The 20,613-nt window shown below is 40.7% G+C and overlaps 1 protein-coding gene across 1 annotated transcript in view; it reads left to right on the top strand.

Annotated features, from left to right (window-relative positions):
• The first annotated feature begins 253 nt into the window (after positions 1-253).
• Positions 254-20,613, top strand: part of arrdc1b (arrestin domain containing 1b) — a 33,734-nt gene continuing 13,374 nt past the window's right edge. The window contains exons 1-2 of the mRNA XM_054757310.1: positions 254-415; positions 19,815-19,925. Coding sequence (XP_054613285.1) covers positions 298-415; positions 19,815-19,925 — 229 coding nt within the window. The 5' untranslated portion in view covers positions 254-297. The remainder of the gene's footprint in view (positions 416-19,814; positions 19,926-20,613) is intronic.

The raw sequence follows: 20,613 nt of genomic DNA, 5'->3' as shown, positions 1-20,613 counted from the left end.
ATTAATTATGCACAACATTTGTGATATAATACATGTATATCAGATATCAATCATTTTCTTTGTTTTTCCCCCCAAAGGGCTGTTGTAGCAATATATACAAATATTAATTACAAAACATACAAGACGACTAAAAAATATCGATATCCTCACGCTGGTATCGATCAAATACTGATACTGCCTTTGGTATCAATACTATCAACATTCGAATCGATCCGCCCACCCCTTCTGGCTTCTTCGTCTCCCAGCAGCAGGTGAGAGCAAAGCATCGCGTCCGAGGCAGAGTAGCGGAGCGCCGCCATGGGAAAGCTACAAGAATTTGACATCACTTTCGCCAACAATAAGGTGGTTTACAGTCCGGGAGAGTCTATCAGCGGAACTGTGAAAATACGAATCAGCAACTCCCTGCAGTACAAAGGTAATGTTTGCGTGAACATTTCTCGAAGGAGTGGAGGAAACGCGCAGGGATACACGAATGTTGACAAAGTTTACCGCTCTGGTGGTGGCGGAGGTGTAGAAGAGTAGAGTAATGGACGGCGTTGTTCGGTTGCACGAATGATTTTCTTGTTGTGGTCCACTAGTGGAAATGATCTTTTCACCCTGCCAACGTTTTCTCAGTGTGGCTTCAGAGCCCATTGGTGGTGTTCGCTTTATCGTGTCGTATTGAAAGACACATCCGGGAGTACATCCTGTCAGAGACATGCGTTCACTTTGTTGTTGTCTTTACACTTATTGTACTTGCCTGTCTAGTTTGAAGTAGGGGTGGACGATACTGCAGATTTTGGTATCGGTCGGATACGAAGTAAATATAAGGCCAGTGTTGCCCATACTTTTTACTTGAAAATTGAAGAAAATAAGAACTTAAGCAGAGACTTGTGGCATAACTGTGTTAATTAGCAAAGAACTACAGAGTCAACCGCTGATGATGTCACAGACGGGCGACAGAGCTGACAATTGACTTCTGGCTCCGGCTTTCGTTTTTTTCTGCAGCAACCTATTTAGCTACGTTCAGGGGTGTCTAAAACTATAATTTAACAAGAAAACAAAAAATAAAGAAATAAGTAAAATAGCAAAAATGGAAAAAATCAACAGTAAATTTACAAGAATAAAGTCAAAATGTCAAGAAAAAAGTTGTAATCTAATTAAGAAAAAGTTTTATTTTTACGAGAATAATGTAGATTTATGAGGAAAGATAATGTCATTTTAGTAGCAAAACAAACTAAACAACAAAGTTGTACTTTTTGGAAAATTAGGTTGTGGGAATAGTTGTAACGTTACAAGAATAAAAGCCAGAGTTACAAGCAGAAAATTTACAAGAAGAAAGTTGAAATTGTTGGAATAGGAAGAGATATGTTGCATTTTAATGAGAGAATAAGTCACAATTTTACAAGACATCGATACGATAAGATTTGGATCAGGTCATAAGAGAATAATAATTGGTACACCCTGTAAAATCTGTTCACAATAGATGTGCATATACTAGGGGTGTCGCGAGATCTCGTGAGATTAAAACGTGACATTATTTTTGCTTACAGAAAAGCTGTCTCGCGAGAACAGGACAGCCAGAAGCCAAAGAGACTGTGAGCATTGCGACTGTGAATGATAATACATGTAATATGGAAGTGGAAGTGTGGGAGGAATGATTGGAACCGCACATTGAGTGCTTTACGCACACTATAAACCTTCCTACCTACCAACCTCGGCATTCCCAGCGTCACTCGCTCGTGACGTGTGGCTGTTTTTTCCAACCGGAGTTGAACAGCTGCCACCGCGTACAGCAGAAGCTGTAATATTTCTGCAACGTAGTTTACACTTGCATGCTTTTTGTCCCCGCAGTGGTACGCAATTTTGCTCGTCAGTGGCGTGCCAGTGAGTAAATTGGTCGTAAACAGGTGTGATGTATGTGTAAACTGTGCGGGACTGCGTTCCAGTGTGCAAAGAAAATTTGTGGCACGCATAATTGACGTGTACCAGCGTTCAAGTTGTGAATGCAACTTGAACGCATCGCAACCTATGTGGCAACAATGGCGTCTGTGCGTGGTCTAAGCACTGCAGTTCTTGGAGCGTAAATATAAAACTAAAATACTGCAATCTAGTGTCTATATAACATGTCTTTACATAACTACGCATCAACAAATCTGATTAGTAGTAGCAGCTACAACTGCTAACGTTAACGTTTATCATTTTTAGTTTTTGATTTAATTTGTGGGCCGAGTGGTTAGCATGTTGGCCACACAGTCAGGAGATCTGGAAGACTGGGGTTCCAATCTCCGTTTGGGCATCTCTGTGTGGAGTTTGCATGTTCTCCTCGTTCGTGCGTGCGTTTTCTGCGGGCGCTCCGGTTTCCTCCCACGTTCCAAAAATATGCATGTTAGGTTAACTGGAGACTTAAAATTGTCCATAGGTATGAATGTGAGTGTGAATGGTTGTTTGTCTATATGTGCCCTGCGATTGGCTGGCGACCAGTCCAGGGTGTACCCCGCATCTCGCCCGAAGTCAGCTGAGATAGGCTCCAGCATACCCCTGCGATAAGCGCCATAGAAAATAGATGGATTTAATTTGTGGAAAATCATGCTTAGATTATGCATAATAGTTTAGCGAATGCATTGTTTTGCGACTTACTTAAATAAAAAAAGTCTGTTTGTCCACACTTTGTCATTTAACATTACTTAAAAGTAATGTTAAAATCTCACCTCGTTCTCGTGAATCCCGTGTATCGTCTCGTCTTGTGAGCTGAGTGTATTGTGACACCCTGAGCATATACATTCAAATAGTGCTCTTTAAATATGATATTTTGTTCCTCTATCAATAATAGGTATAAGGTATGTAGGCTAGTCAGGTGGATTACCTCTGGAGTTGCCCTGGAAATGAACAATGGGTCCATTGTGTCACTGATCCTTATGGGGATTGTTCTGGGATAATAGAGGACTGCTCTCAATTTTATGCAAAAGCTCTTTTTGTAAGAGATCCTGCTACCGGGTGATATTCATTTCCAACGTCTGCCATTGAAACAGGCTTCTGCAATGTGTACAGTCTCACCAAGATCCAGGTTTAATATTTGTAAGAAACATGAGGGCTGCATGATTTTTTGGCTTACATTTGAGATTGTGATTGTCTGGGATGAGATTTTATAATTACACTCCTCATTGTCTTGTCCTAGTAAATAAACTTCCAATAGTCTTTCTCTCTTTCTTCATGGGATGTCCCGCAAGGACAACTGAGGAGGGACTTTCTTGATTGAAATACAAACATGGCAACATGGCACGCTCGCTCACTCGACAATCCAATTATACATGTAATAACGACAAGTCAAAAGAAAAGACAAGAACCATGACAGTGGAGCCAACTCGCTTTGGCCGGCGAGGCTTGCTGGGAGACGGGTAAAGTGATGAGGAAGTGTTGACCATCATGCCAACATCATTTAGAAATAGATTGCATGTTAGTGTCAATTGAGGTTGCAATTTTTTCTTTTTTTTGTGCTGATGTTATGTGACGCACCTGTGAAAATCTCCTGAAAAAGATTCTTTATTTCATGAGAGCTCAGCCCGAATGAAATGATTCATTCTGAGTATGCTTTGCTTTTCGTTTGGCATTTTGTAGCTGTCACTTAGGTTTGCTTGAGGTTTATTCTCTGCTCAGTGATTAACCAGCCAGGAGATGTTTAAGGTTTCTGGCAGGTCTTTTCTGCAATGACTTCAAAGAAAGATTTCAAGGCCTAGAGTCCCTTTTCAAATCAGGGGATTCCCTGCAGCAGTATCCGACGATGTGCTAACTCATGCCTGGCAGAAGGTCCATCGGAATAGCCAAAGCCCCCTGGAAGCGATCGGCAGGCTGTTGGAGATAGACAGACCCTGTCAACTTGAATGAAAGTGGCATTACGTCTTATGCGCACACAATATCCTACGCACAGCAGTTGGTGCCTCTCGGTTTCTTTCGTTAGTGACTACGTGGTGTTCCTAAATGGAGCTGAAGCAGATGGCAGTGCAGCAGGACAGTGGTATCAGCTGAGCTCATTTTCAATTCAAGGTCACGGAAACGTACAATAAGATAGTTAACATCCTTAATCCGTTTGATTTAGGCAGAGTTATGCTGATGATTGAGGAATCTTTGATTAAGGATGTTCAGCTCGGCGTATGACCCTTGACATACCTTTTACAGACACCCCATCAAATGTGCTTGAATTATTAAATTATTTTATGCACCTGAGATGATGACATACTGTATCTATAATTCGTTCTAATTGTTTAACCGCACTCGTGAACTGTCCCTCCTAATTTTAAAAAGAAGTGAAGGCACGGAGTAGTACAGGACTGGGGGTATATTTAGAAAAAGTGAATTGACCGGACAACACAACAATACTGTGTTCAGGTTGCCAGTTGCAATCAATTCCATTTTCACCCTGCTGATTTGAGGCACTCGGACACCGTGGATCTTTTCACACTATGTTCATCCTTACCACAATGAATAGGTGAAAGATTTGTTTACAAAAAAGGTTTTGTATGACATGAGGTGACATGACATGTTTTGCTGGAATCCCCGGAAGCGCATTCCACAGGAGAGGTGGCAAGTTTATGTGCTGTGATTCTGACAGGTGGGTTTTCAACCCTCAACGGTGTTGTTGTAAATAAATACACATTTCACCTCCACCTAGATGATGTTGCCATGTGTTTGGTTGTGGGTGGGATTACACACACACACACACACACACACACACAGACACACGTTGTGGATGTATGTGGCAAGGGCCAAGATAGTTTGAATTAGATTTTTATCAACGAGCCGAATAGCAGGTCTGTTTTTTGGCTATTTCTACATCAATAATGCATTATTCATAACCAGAAGGTCGTGTTACTAAAATATTCAGGCATATGAAGAGTAGGTAACTAGAAATATGTAAAATTTGAATTGGGAATGTTCAGTCTTGGCATACAGGGCCAGCAAGACCTTCTCTGCTGGCCTAAGCACTGACCTACATTAGTATTCTGGTATTTGTTCCATGAAATTGTAGGAATTTATTCCAAACAGTCTATCATCTTCATTGACACGTGTCTCTTAGCTGCACGGCTAACAGTATATGTACTGTATGTTGGATTTTTTTTGTTGTCCTGTCAGATTTCAGCTTCTATGTGTTGCCATGGCAATGTAATCTGCCCAGAGCTTTCAGAATGAGTAGTGTGTTACTTAATATTAGTAATGGGACTGTTTCTTTAACCAGTCCGATTTTATATTCGGCTCACAGGGCCAGCTAGCAGGTGTACTCTGACATCCCTGTTCTTTGTGTACACACGTAATGTATTTTATTTAATTTGTTGAGTTTTTGTCATGTTATTAGATAAATATTGATTCTGAACTGCTGCAGATGATGTTGTAGTAGAAGTGTAGAAGTTTGGACTAGTTTAGAGGTGATGTGTTGGAAGATCTATATAGGAAGAAGGGTGAACTGCTTTCTTGTTCCAGTAATAATGGTATTCATCACCAGTTCTGTAATGGCACGCATTGTTATATCACTTTTTTGTATATTATTGATGGTTTGTATAATTGTGACGTTACAGTGCTGGTCGCTACTGAAATTCACCACCTGACACTGGCATACGTATTTGGTCTACTGGAGTCCCACTCAAATTTTCATTGTACTGCATATTGAAATATATGCAAAGCAATTTTCACCACATGAAGAAAAGACAAGACATTTCCTCCTCCATTTGTTGTCTGCTGTCATAAACATCCTCATCCTCAATGACACAAAAGCTCGTCCAAGAGTTGATATCATTGTAACAGTCAATGTCCGAATCGCAGTCCTGCACTGACCTTGTCATAAAGGTACTCTAGTTAAGGAGCATCATACTCCATTTCAGGCTTTTAGAATTAATGTGCTGGAAATGCTGAGGCTGCATTATGCGTCCAATGCCATAACGCCGCTCAACCATGGCTGCTGATTATTCCATCACCAAGAGCGCTTCGGTCATGCTGAACCAGGAAAACAACTGCATTCCGGTTGTGTGTCTTTAGAAAAGTACAAAGCTTAACTGTTTTGTTAAAAAAATATATAAACAAATTGTTTTACTAGGATGGCTCGGCAGATACTTAGTGAGAGAAGAGAAAAGTGCCTGTCAACATAGACTGAGTTAGAACATTAACATACTAAGAGGGTCCAAGCCCCCATAATAATATAGTGCCACCCATCATTTCTACACAGAGATGTTATTGCTCAGGACATATGAAGGTGGGCTGTAACATACATTATGTTACAGTATCTCCGTACTGTGCTGCGTGTGCATGTTCATGATTGTGTGTGGGACATTCAGTATTTTAGAGGACGTCTGTCCCACTGTATTATTGATGATAGCACCATTATACAGCATTGCTATTGATTGGCTTCCTTAAGGCGTCATTCTGGTGGAATCCTCAAATCCTATTTATTAGTTACATGTTGAACATGTGCTATTGTTCATACGATTGTTATGATTTGTTAGATTAGATGTCAATATGATCAAATTATATGGTACATATTATGTATGCATACATACTGTATGATTACTTGGAAACTGGATGTTGTGTGACTGTCCTGGTTGACCCATACTTCTGGATTGGAAGACTGGGGTTATGGTCCTCCTTTTCAAGAAGAGTGACCGGTGGGTGGGTTTCAACTACAGGAGGATCACACTCCTCAGCCTCCTCAGTCTATTCTAGAGGTCTGGAGGAGTACAGCTGTTGGCAGATGCAATTCGGTTTTCGTCCTGGTTGTGGGACACTGGACCAGTTCTACAGCCTTGCAAGGGGACTGGAGGGTGCATGATAGTTTGCCCAACCAGTTCACATGTGCTTTGTAGACTGGGAAAAGGCATTTGTCCTGTGGGGGGATGTGCTGAGGGTGGCAGGTTATGACTTGTGAAATCAGTATTCAGCAGCATTGCTTTGGATACTCTTGAAAGCAATACTGAGTGAAGTCTTCATGTCTTTTAATTGCTCTTTCGATTTTTGTGTTAAAATCATAGGTTGTTCATTTCTGTTTGCTTAAAAAAAAACAATGTTTGCATGTTATTCACAGGTGTGTTTAATCATTTTACAAAATAGATGCTTTCAATCGAACATTGTGTTGAATGTCAAACCAGTAAAATTTGCTTGTCTAAGCGCCCTAGCATCAATTTAGTGCATTCTTCATTGATTCACAGCAGCTGGATTAAACCACAGGGAAAGGCACCTTGAGGTGAGAATATTATTGGGGGAAAAGGTCCCCAAAGACCGGATAACATGTTTAGCAACAGTATTCATCACTACTTTCACTAAAGCTGCTCTGAAAAACACTGAACACTGAACACTGAACTCCCTAAAAGTTGGGTAATGTTGCCTTGGCCAAACAAAGAAGCATTACTATCTCCTGATTGTGGTTTGAAGACATCCCTGCAGGCTGAGACGTCTCTTTCGAGTCTAGACTGAGGGGCATGAGTAGATCATGACATCATTACCCCCAGGGTGTCTGACAAGCATCTGTCCTATTGAGGGGAAAAAAAATACACTGACACCACAGGACCAGTTTTTTCCTTTTGGCACTTCACTGACAAATTCTGAACAGTATTTTTGTAGTACATTGTGCCATTAAGGTGTACAGTATACAGGTGGCCCTGTGGTTACAAATGAGTTCTGTTCCTAGACTGTGATGTAAGTCAAGTTTTAGCGTAAGTCGGAATTTATAACTAAATTACCGTATAAGTAAATTAACTCTCATGTCACATTACACAGAACATGTGAAGGACATATAAAATACAAATAAAAACATTAAATACAAGAATTAAATTAAACAGTAATAAAAAAATAGAGAACAACGTCTTAGTTTTATCCCTGTGGTTGTCTTGCAGGCCTACTACCTTCTTAAAATATTGTCCCAGGCTAGTCTTTTCCGCCTAGATTTCCTTGTAACAGCACAGAATCCATGAAACCGTGGCATTCATTAATCATTCGTTCATTTTTTTTTGATGCCGCTTAATCCTCATTAGTATTGTCCGCTCTCATTGGGATGCCAACGGATGGGATGGCTGTATCTTTCGGCACAAGACTCGTGCTCCCCCGCTGAGCTGGTAAATTCATTCATTCATGCATAGTCCTCGGGTAGAAAATGCTGACAGCAAACGAGCATCTTGCTGTCATCGTAGCGATGTCGTCGGTTTAAGAGCCAGTATCCACTGCTTCAGTCTGTCCAGATGTTTAGTTGGTCGCCCTCTAGTTTTTCAAGTGTCTGAGCATAGAAACAAACGACCTGAGCATTCCTTGGACCTCTGTGAGCACCATCAGACGTGCACACTTGTAGTGTCACACCCGTCCAAAACCTGAGAACTTGAGGTAGTCCAACTTCCATTCTGTGGTATTTTGTGTATGAGTGGGTTCAAAAGGTCAGCAAGGCGTATTTCACAAAGTAGCTTTCGTTTTGGTCCACCTCAGACAAAACAAGCCGTGGAACTCTCACATCCAATTAATGATCTAAATCTTGGCGTTGGCGTTGGTGAATTTTTTATGTTTTTTAGGGCTTTCCAAAACAAGTGCCGTTTTCCTTTATATGTTCATTTATCCCATTCATTCATCATTGATATACATTTAGAATTGTTTTATGCAGAAACTGTAATTGTAAAACTATTTAAAAAAAAAACAAAACATGAGTCAACTGCTGTTGACATCATAGACGGGCTGACTTCCGGTTCCAGTTGCCGTTTTGTTTAGCGAGCTGATAGGATGCCAGCAAGGAAGGATGTTTTGTGATTAAAAAAAAAACAAAAAAACACTAAGACCACAGTTGGACTCTGTGTATTAACAACATGACAATAACCGGAGAATGCACGCAGACTGAGGCGTAATTTTCCGCGTTAGCCGAAAAATACCCTAACCGGGGCGGATGCTAACCGAGGCTCCAGTACACTTTCAAAAACTGCCTTTTAAGAATTCAAATAATAGAATTCAAAAAATTGTTTTGTACAATAATTAGTTCTTGCAGTGTTTGAAAAGATTATATAGTGGAGTGTTTTCTTCTCTTGCTTTGCTATTAAAGATGAGGTGTATAAATAAATGAACCAGAACAAAGAAATGGTCTTTAATCCCTCTGGACTGGAGATCTTTTTGTCTTCCACTGATAAATTATTATTCAGTAAATGAAAACAATGCCATTTAACATGGTGCCTTTGGTATGTGAGGGAGCATTACTGCATGTGTACGTCATTGGTCAATACACAATGTCCAAAGATTCATCGCTGTCGAGCTGAATCTTTTCACCAGCTGCACCCTCTCTAACTGCAATAATAACAACCACCCTTTGACCTCCATAACCAACAGTGTGACTGCTCTGCCAGTAAGAGGCACACCCTGGATCCCCCTCCACCCCAACACCGCCCTACTTCTTGTGTGGTAAAATGAGAGGATGCAGTTTTTCTCTGTAAACGGAACAAAATGCTGATCGTTTCCTGTTAACAGGAGCATTTAAGAATAGATCACTACAGGATCAACAACCAGAAGAAACAACTGGTCGCTGATGTAGGCAAAAGTTCTTCAGGTCAGGATGAAGTTATAAAAGAGCATCAGACTGTGTGGGGACGCTCCACTGTGCTTCCTCTGCTGTCATAGAGAGGCGTGCTTTCTCTGGTGCGCATGTGTTAATTACACAAAAAAATAAAGATACATAATCAAATAAATTAGTTACCGCCGTTACTGTTTTTGACAGTCCTCATTTTTTATACAGGCAAGACAATAAAATAAGTACATTGAGGCCTTGTCTGTTGAAAGACAGAAATTATGGGTGGAAGGTGGAATAGAGTGAGCATATTACACATTACACGTCCACTGCTTGTTTTATGATGTAACTCCTTCAGGGATAAACCTCTTACTCCTGCATGCAAACATGCGGGGATTTGTGTGTGTTGCAAATGCCAGTCCGTTTGTCTCGAAAGTCAAATATCATAAACTGAACAGAGGCAAGCATGCAAAGCCAAATCCTACCACAATCCAATCTGGTTGCATTGCTAAGCATATAAAAACAAATTAGGAGTACGCAGCATTAAGTGTACGTTTTTTAATATATAATATAAAACTCCTGACTCATTGCTTTTGTTTCCTTAAAATGTGTCTGAACTCTACAGTGGAATTACCGCATTCTTGCAGATGATCATATCTCATCTGTTGTTTGGGTGATAGGGGTTGAGACTTCTTTTGTTGTGTAAAATTGACATTTAAAAACATATGAGCTCCTTGAATCATATGATCTGGCCATTCATGCATGATGGATGAAAAGTTGTCTGACACGTTAAGCGCAGTCTAAACAGAAATTCCCTCAACATGATTTTTCCATGTTCTGATTGTTGACACGTAATGTGAAAAATAAAAGCAGTGCTCACAGACATAATATACCTCCACCAAGGCTGAATTGTTAACAAAATGCAAAAAACAGAACAATTATGGATTGTACAGGGGTGCCATTATGATTTCGATGGGGTCCACTAATTGTGTCTGTCAAAATGATTGCTTTGAAAAAGTTAAATCATACTTGTGTTGGCCTAAGAGTTTTACAAAGTACTGTGAAGAGATGCATGTATTTGCTGTAGTATACGGTACAAAAAGTGCCACAAGTCATTCGCACCTTATTTGAGCTGTTTTGTAGTTCCTCTCTCTTCTGTTTGGGAGAGGTTCAGGGTTTCCTCAGTGTTATTGCTAAACTACTGTATATGCAGTTTGAAATAAGGAACTGTCATTTCTGGCCCCAGTTCTCTGATGCAACGTCTTCAAAGTGCTAAATGCATGTGTTTAGGAATTGAACACTACATATTTTATTACTCTGTCATTTGGTTCATAATTTTCCCTACTGAGGATTCATCAAAAAGTCAATTGTTTTGCATAGCAAGTGACAAAACAAACATTGCGTAACATGCACATGGTTTTACAGGAAAGTACACCCTCAAGGACAGAATTCCTGTGCTGGATGAATGGGTGAAATGAGCTGAACAAGCTCAGGCTGGTCAGTAAGGTTTCAAAAAAATACCTCTTTGTTCATCAAGAGGTGGCAGTGACTGTTGCATAGGTACAGTATATAGATCTATATCGGTGTAGCTCAGCAGCTTTGTTAATGCAGGAGTTGGAGTCATGTCAATGCAGGCACACCCTTTCCAACAACCTCAGGAAGAACGTCATGTTGGTCATGTATTTATTTTTTCATTCATCAGTGGCACAATTTGTGCACAAAACTATAGATGGCGTCGTCATTATGATGCACACACGGTGGAATTGTGGAAATACATTCAGTAGTAGCAAATCGGATCGTCTCTGCCAGCAGCCACTCTCACTGAACCATGACGATTTGGATGGACTCCAATGTGTTGGTAACAAATCCTGCTGGCTGCTGAGTCAGAGCATGTTCTCCTCATAGCTTCCTGCTTACTGGTGAACGCTATTCTCCCTGCAGGTCATGTGGTTCATGTGCTGCCATGTTCCATGTTGCCCACTGTGAATGTTCTCCATTCTGCATGAATTTACTTTGGAACTTAGACCAATTGCAAATATAAAAAATGCATGCAACTCAACTTTGAAAGCTCACAATATTCCAAAAGTATATAAATAGGGCCATACCATATCCATTTTATTGCCCTCCGCCCCCAGTAATGTTTTTTCCAATTCCATTTTTTTCCAAATTCTGTTTTAATTTTGTAGAATTTACTTCCTCCCCCTCCCCTTTCACACTTGCGTGTTTTGCCACCATAGAGTGTGTGGTTTTTGTGTCAGTGAATAAAATGCTTGTTAATTACATGCAAACATCCTTAGATTTATTGATGCAATAATCACTGGACAGTTTTGCCCAGTATTTCAGAAACAGATGTAGCTTCACCAACTGTTTGAAATATACTGCTCAAAAAAATGAAAGGAACACTTCAAAAACACATCAGATCTAAACTGGGGGAAAAAATGATCTTGAATATCTTTCCTGACAATAATTGGGTGATGTATTAGTAACAAAATGATGCTACATAATTTGATAGAAATGAAAATGATCACCCTATAGAGGGGGGAAAATCAAAGACACCCCAAAAATGAAAGTGAAAAAATGATGCAGCACACTGGCCCACTTTGCTAAAATGTCATTGTAGCAACTCAAAATGATTCTCAGTAGTTTGTGTGGACCCCATGTGCCTGACAACGTCGGGGCATGCTCCTAATGACACTACGGATGGTGTCCTGGGGGATCTCCTCCCAGATCTGGACCAGGGCATCAATGAGCTCCTAGACAGTCTGAGGAGCAACCTGGCGGCGCCGGATGGACCTAAACATAATGTCCCAGAGGTGTTCTATTGGGTTTAGGTCAGGTGAACGTGGGGGCCAGTCAATGGTATCAATTCCTTCATCCTCCAGGAACTACCTGCATACACTACCCACATGAGGTCGGGCATTGTCGTGGACCAGGAGGAACCCAGGTCCCACTGCACTAGCGTAGGTTCTGACAATGGGTCCAAGGATTTCATCCCGATACCTAATAGCAGTCAGGGTGCCGTTATCTAACCTGTAGAGGTCTGTGCGTCCTTCCAGGGATATGCCTCCCCAGACCATCACTGACCCACCACCAAACCGGTCATGCTGAATGATGTTGCAGGCAGCATAACGTTCTCCACGGCATCTCCAGACCCTTTCACGTCTGTCGCATGTGCTCAGGTTGAACTTGCTCTCATCAGTGAAGAGCACAGGGCACCAGTGGTGTAGTTGCCAATTCTGGTGGTCTATGGCAAATGCCAATCCAGCTCTACGGTGCTGGGCAGTGAACACAGAGCCCACTACAGGATGTCGGGCCCTCAGGAGCCTGTTTCTGATTGTTTGGTCAGAAACATTCACACCAGTGGCCTGCTGGAGGTCATTTTGTAGGGCTCTGGCAGTGCTCATCCTGTTCCTCCTTGCACAAAGGAGCAGATACCGATCCTGCTGAGGGTTGAAGAACCTTCTACGGCCCTGTCCAGCTCTCCTGGAGTAACTACCTGTCTCCTGGAATCTCCTCCATGCGTCCAGGTACCACAGTGATGCCCTGGTCCAGATCTGGGAGGAGATCCCCCAGGACACTACGGACACCATCTGTGGTCTCATTAGGAGCATGCCCTGACGTTGTCAGGCATGCGTACAAGCACGTGGGGGCCACACAAACTACTGAGAATCATTTTGAGTTGCTACAATGACATTTTGCCAAAATGGACCAGTGTGCTGCATCATTTTCACTTTCATTTTTGGGGTGTCTTTGATTTCCCCCCTCTATAGGGTGATCATTTCCATTTCTATCAAATTATGTGGCATCATTTTGTTACTAATACATCACCCACTTATTATCAGGAAAGATATTCAAGATCATTTTTCCCCCAGTTTAGATCTGATGTGTTTTTGAAGTGTTCCTTTCATTTTTTTGAGCAGTGTAGATATCAGCCTCTGCATTCCACTAACTAATGCCCATGCTTGTGGTGAAGGAAGATGTAATCACTATGCAATTCCAATCGCTTTATTAACAAGCGGTAAAACACGGCGTAAACACACTCATACAGCCTGAGTCGCGCACACATACTGCGCTAAACAAGCTAACCCAGCTATCTTCCACTCACGCTCGATGACGAGTAACAGATGAGTTTCCACGTTTTGCCAACCTTAGGTGGCCGCTTTAACATGTTCAGTTTGGGAAGGGGCGGGTTAGTGTGTGTGTGTGTGTGTGTGTGTGAGGAGTAGGCCTGTCATGATAAATTTTGCCAGACAATAATTGTCCTACAAATTATTCATAAACGATATTGTCTGTTAGACTTTTTCCATTAATGTATGGCATAATGGGAGTACACTATCAGAAGCAATAAACTGAAATTTCTCAAGAGTATTCAACATAGTAATTGGAATGTCAAGAGCTTTTAACTCAGAAATTAGAAAAGCATAATACACTGCTCAAAATATAAATAAATGGAACACTAAAATGACACATCCTAGCTCTGAATTAATGAAATTTTCTTAATACTTTGTTCTTTACATAGTTGAATGTGCAGATTAAGAAGAAGGGAGGGCAAGAATGTTGATATGGCAGTTTGTGGAGAACTTGCGGCAATGTTTGTTCCGAGGAGTTTGGCTGACAAGAGCTTTTGCCTACATCAGCGAGTATCTTTATCAAAGTGTCGGTAAGCACGGCCTTACGTTTTTTGATGACGGACTGTATATGTCGGATATATGGTGCCTGACGTCCATTATGCAGTTGCATCGCATACATAGATTTATATCCACATACGATTGATGGTACTATTCCCTAACAGGAACGCGCGTGCTGTTGTCGTGCACTACAAGGTGTAAATAACTCATGCAGGAGCGTGGTCAGCTCGGGCCAAGTGCGTAAACTAGTCTTCATTGTAACGTACTGTATCTAATGTAAATGTTACAATATAAAGTGTAATGACCAGTGAATTGCAAAAAGACTAGGTTCAGCTGCTGAGGGCAGGAGCAGTAAATAATGACAAGACATTTAAGTTTGAGCGTGAATTATATTGACAAAGTGTACAAAAACAAAATATAAATTTACAATAATGCGGTTTCTTTTTGAAGTGTTGGTACCGGATGATTTGACCACTGTGCACACTTCAAAGTCAAGTTCCAGCAAACTGCCACAAAACAAAACAAACAAAAAAAAAAAAACACCAGTTCAGTTCTCCAGTTCACGATGGCTAATCTGACTGAGCGAATAAGCCACATGGTTTGTGTGTGGGATTTATTGTGTCCAGAGGCAATGTCCAGATGCGCAAGTTGTGCAGACTAGGATGATAAGTGAAATTGTAACCCTCGATTTGAGAGGCTGGGAGAAAAAGACAGGCTGCAGAGCCTCCTACCAGACCATAAGCAAAGAAAGTTGAGGGGATCTCCAGGCTCCTGGCCTTGCTTGTTAGCTCGCCATCAAAAGGATTGGATCCGACAGGCAGGGCACCTGGCCTGCATGGACCAAACAATCCATTTCATATCAGGTTAACAAGGCACATTAGTAAAGCAACCAAACCAACATGTGCTTTAAATACACAGGCATTAGTGGAAGCATGCTAATGCTAGCATACTAACATGACTAAACAGCATTAGAAATCAATTCAGTACGAAGCTACCAGCATTGTCTCAATTACATTCAACTCACCAGCTCAGTAGATTCAAAAAGCACAAAAGATAAACAGGTACCCCAAAAAAAAAAAAACGAAAAAAAAAACACAAAAATAAACCATAAAATGTTTGAAAGACCAACTTGTTTGGGGACATCGACCTATAGCTCCCATTACTTGACTTCTCACCCACACAACTGAGGAGAATGAAGACAGGGCAGCTTATGTAGTGCCTTGGACTTTGTGATTAGCTAATTGAAACCAGGTGAGCATGTCATGAGACATGGTGCATTCAAGTGCCAAGAAGAGTGTGGGGAAAAACTCTGCAAGGCTAAGCTTGGTGATTTTAACCCTAGTGTGCCATAAATAAATGACACGCATTGCCACAGCAAATCACGGGACAATGTTTACCAACACATGAAGCTTCATTAATACGTCTTGGTTAAGGATTTATTCCGTGGTGGCACGCTGATTTTGCAAGTACATCTTCTTTATGTGCAATGTGAAACTTTAATTGTAAAATGAAAATAAATTGTAAAATAATTGTTGGGTGTCCGGAACAAATTAAATGGATTTGCATTATTTCTTATGGGAAAATTTGAGTCTGTTAGAGTATATTTCGGTTTGAATCGGACCTCCTGGAACAGATTATTAATTAACTAACCAAGGTTCCGCTGTATTTGTGGCCGCTCGTGTACAAGTAAAATGAACAGTGGAATATTTCAAATCCACCCCAACAGAGAGCTTCATTCATACGTTTTGGTTAAGGATTACTGCTGCGGCGACGTGCTGATTTTGCAAATATGTCTTCTCTATTTGGGTGCATGTCAAACAAATGTATCATCTTTTCCCATGGTCCATCTGGCTCCATGGGCCTGTGCAGAGGTAGCCCATTAGTCACCAGCAGACAGTCAGTCTCTACTGAAGTCTCCAAAGACAGAAACATGTATTGTTTCTGCTGTTTCTGTGAACGGATTTACTCCGGTTGTGTAAGAGCTGTTACTGGAAAAATATTACGTATTTTAGCCCGATGCCAAACCACATGAAACACACAGTAAATGCGTTACCTGTGTATCTTAATAAATAAAGTTAAATATAAAAAAAAAGGCTGGCAAAATTCCAACTGAAATGAATGAAAGCTTTGTGCATTTTATGCTGCCTTCATTGTCACTTGTGTGATGACTCCTAAGGTTCAGTGTTCCAGTGAAACTGTTCCGAGTCCAGAAGCAGAAAGTGAGCCAAGCAGCTTTAATTAATAACCATATAATTGCTCATTTGTCTGCATGATCAGAAGCCATCACTCTCTTTCTGGCTAAGCAGGCTTTTTTTATGTTCTCCCTTCTCCCTGAAACTGTGCCAGCAATCTGGCGAGTGTCGCGAGCAAAGCCATCTGCACTCTTTGTGTGTGTGTGAGCGAAACTGGCGTCATTCAAAGGTACGAGGCAATAATTGGCCAAACGCTTTCTTTGCATTTTTACATCAATGCAAGTTGTACTTCTCAAATGATTAGCATTAATAGCAGAATGTCATAGCACACTTACACTATATGTTAAATCTTTGTACAGTGGAACCCACGTATGTGGGTCCCACTTCTGTCGCCAAACCCATCTATGTCTACAAAATCCCGGGCCCGGTTATTTATGTTATTATTATCTTATTATTATTCTTCTTCTTTAAACGTGCCTGTTAGAGTCGACGGCAACATACAAAGTCGACTGCTTAGTAAAATAGTTCCATATATGCGGACGTGTTGTATTGTCAGCATTCTCATTATCTGTAAGCAGCACACAGTGATTTTGTGAATCGGGAACCTGATGTGGGCTCACAGGTTCAGTGAGTCGTGCTGGGCTCACGGGTTTTAGTGAGTCTGTAGGTGGACTTGTTGCACATGCGCGAGTTTCTCGGTTGACGTAGATGCCGGAAAGGGGACGATGACAAATTCATGTTCCGCATGGCATTGTACCAATCGGTTTACAGCTCAAACAAGCTCTCACGTAATTCTTTTGATTGGATTTGGCCATTATAACATAATTTTACTAACCACATTTTTTGACTTTGTGGCATAATACTATGGATTCCCGCAGTGAAACCAACATCCAAAAACGTATTAAGTTTGGTCCATTTTCTTGTATTTTGTTTAAGTGGCACATCCAAACATATCGCTGCAATGAGCCAACCAGCTCAATGAGGTGTTTGTTTACTGGGTATATACAGTATGTCTATGGGAGTCTCCTTGAGACTTTTTTTTTTTGGTTTTCTTTTTGCCCGGCTCCAGTGAATTGACTCCTCGATTCACTTTAGTGAATGACTCATAAAAACGCAAGTCAGTAAAAGGAATAGAGTTTCCCATCACTACTCAGAACCATACAGAATACTCCAGTCATATATTAAATGCATAAATGGAGGCAAACAATGTCAACAAACTGCCATAGTTTTCAGTAATCCTGTATCGGCCAATCTTATTATGTGACAAGCAAATGTGCAAGCAATGATTAGTTTTGGTGTCGATTTCGGCTATGCCAACAACCCCCTATGTATGAGGGGCATCACGATAAGCTGGTTCCATTGTATTAATCTGGTACATAAGGGGATCTCTGCTGTCATGCTGTCATGCACTACTGATCGAAATTTTAAGACCAGTTGAAAAATTCCAAGAATTTTTTCTTTGCACTGCTGAATCTTTGGAGGTACAGCTTCAAAATGCAAAAAGAAGAAATGGGAGTGAGGGGAAAAAAAGATTAAACAGTTTATTGCAAACAACCATTAAACTGAAATAGGCTGTTCATCAGCTGATCAAAAGTTTAAGACGGTAGCTTGAAAACACCCGAAACCCCCCTAATATTGAAATTAAATGTTAAAAAAAGGACTCAGTAATGAGTAGCTGCGCCATTCTTGTTCATCACCTTAAAGGCTGTGGTCTTAAACTTTGTATCAGCTGATGAACAGCCTATTTCACTGCCGAATGTGCAGCTTCTCCTGCCTTTTCTGTACTGCTGTTACAGGTGGTATTTTGAGTAGTGCTGAAATGAAATGTAGCTTTGGGCATGTCATGCAACCATATGAAGTTGCAAGAATTATCCTTTGGAATTCTTTATTTTCATTTCAGCTTTATCGGATGGATATTTTTACATTATAGTTGATTTTTGCATTGGTTGTCGCCCCTCAATATTTTCTCAATGTTTTTTTAATAAATCATTTATACCCAGTGCCCAGGTTGAAAAAATATTGGTATTATCTTTTAATGCTGCTGCTTGGCGGCCTCTCTTTTTAATCCCCTGGCTGCTGTCGAGCTGTGTGTGTGTGTGTGTGTGTGTGTTTGTGTTATCAGATGGTTTTCATATCCTCACAGGCATAAGAGAGAAAGGGGTAACACAGACGGGTAGTGATCACAATACATTCAATACAGATGTTATACTCTTGATTTGATGAGTGTAAAATTGATTGAATACAACTTGAATTTTGCAAAGTGTAACGTAGACTTAAAAAAAGTGCTGCTTCCTTGTTAATCAATAGTAGTAGGGCTGCAACTAACGATTATTTTCTCAGTCGATTAATCTGAAGCTTGTTGTTTCGGTAAATCGGTTAGGCCCTAGAGGTCGGCAACCATTAGCATCAAAAGAGGCATTTTTCTGGTCTGGATCTGCAAAACATGACACAGCTTATTAACTTGTAAAATCTTTTTTGAACTGTACCTTTTACAACAACAGAATTCAACTAATAGAAGTGCATGTGGAGGCCTACTTTGAAACAATTTAAACACTGAACTGTGTAGGCTTTTTTGAGTCCTTCCCGTAAGTGTGTAAAATTAAAAGAAGACGTAGCCAAGTTTGACATTAAAAAGCCCATCATAGTTCACGGAGCTGTACATCAGTGCAGTCTGCTCAGTATCATTTACATCACTTGACTCATCACAGGCATTTGAATATGCTTGCACTGAATTAATGTCATCAATTTGCCAACTCGTGATGTTTGTTACCATTCTATTGGTCCTGTCCTTGACTGTCTTTGCAGAGAGATGCATTTCTTTCATTTTCGGAATAATTTCTTGTTTATTTTTTTCGCTCTCTTCGGCCCATCTGCAGTTGGGTACTTTTCCGAAAAAGCTCAGTGCTTGAAATGTCTTTCAACGTTACGTTTTCTCTTGTTTGCTAATTTCTTGCCACATATCAAGCACACGGATGGGTAAGCCAGCGTCATTGGCAGTGAAGGTGAAGGAATTTGTCCATCTAGAACTATTTTCTTCCGATATTTTTCTTTTTAGGGACGTATTCGTGGCTATGGATAGCTTACTGCGGGGGAAGCACACTCTCATGATTTTTTTGTGTTTTTTTGAACATACTGACCCACCTCCCCCTTCCCTTGCTCATCCAAACAGCAGTCAGAAAGGATTTGTGGTGTGTCCGATATTTCAAATTCTTTTCGAAAATGCACATTTCCTACACTTTGGTGTTAAAAAAAAAGTCACAGAGCTCAGCATCGGAGCCGCAACAAGGCGGCTGATTATTGATTGATTTTTTTGTTGTTGTTGTTGATGATTAATTTGAATTTGATGATGCAGAAAGTAGACACAATTGATAAATTCACAACAATTGATGGATTAAATTCAATGTATTATTGTTCAACGCCACAACAGAAACTTTAATTATTTAATAAGTTGCTGTCCTTTTGTGAGCTTTGTCATATTAATTGCTTTATTTAATCTTTCCACAGCCATCAAGGTCAACTGTAAGGGCTCATGTGGGATCTCAACCAAAGTGACTGACGCCTCGTGGACTCTAGAGGAACAGTACCTAAACAGCACACTATCTATTGCTAGCAAAGGTAATTGTAATGGTCTCTCTTGCGCTTCCGTTTGCTTTTATTGAGCATCCTCAATGTAATTATCATAATGAAGGGGAAAGTTTAACAATCACGATAAAGCAGTATCTGAAGTACAAAACTATGCACAACCAACGACAAAGCCCCACTCACAGTGACAGGTTTACACCAATATAAATAAAATCTTTGACATTAAGCACTATTAATGCACAAAATAATCATCAAACTTACTTATTTGTTCATATGATGCACACAGAGCAATGAACGACATTGTGCGCTGTCTCCTTCCTGCTTTCTGCTCCGTTCTCCATTGCGCCGTGAGGCACGTCAGGCACATACCCCCTATTCCAATTGGCATACCCCTGGGGGTGCGCGTACCCCACTTTGGGAACCCAGGGTATAGACTAAGGGAGTGATTCCCAACCCCAGAATGTGCTGGGGGAAATTATCTTAATTCACTTTACTTAATTGGTCTGAAAATTAGTATTCATAGTAATTTCATTTATTTGTTATATATTTTGTATAAAACAAAGACAAGCACAATGTAACGAGTGTCTCACTTTATTGACACCCAAATTTATCTTCTCGTCACTCATTATAAAGACCACCAAAACAACGTCACAGTAAAAGCCTGCACATTACAGCTTGTCTGGCTGCACTGACCAGAATAAGGGTCTCAGAAAAGCAGCGG

This window comes from Dunckerocampus dactyliophorus, chromosome 17 (assembly GCF_027744805.1).
Source record: "Dunckerocampus dactyliophorus isolate RoL2022-P2 chromosome 17, RoL_Ddac_1.1, whole genome shotgun sequence".
Taxonomy (NCBI): Eukaryota; Metazoa; Chordata; class Actinopteri; order Syngnathiformes; family Syngnathidae; genus Dunckerocampus; species Dunckerocampus dactyliophorus.
The sequence above is the reverse complement of the archived record's forward strand: the minus strand, read 5'-3'. Positions and strand labels throughout refer to the sequence as shown.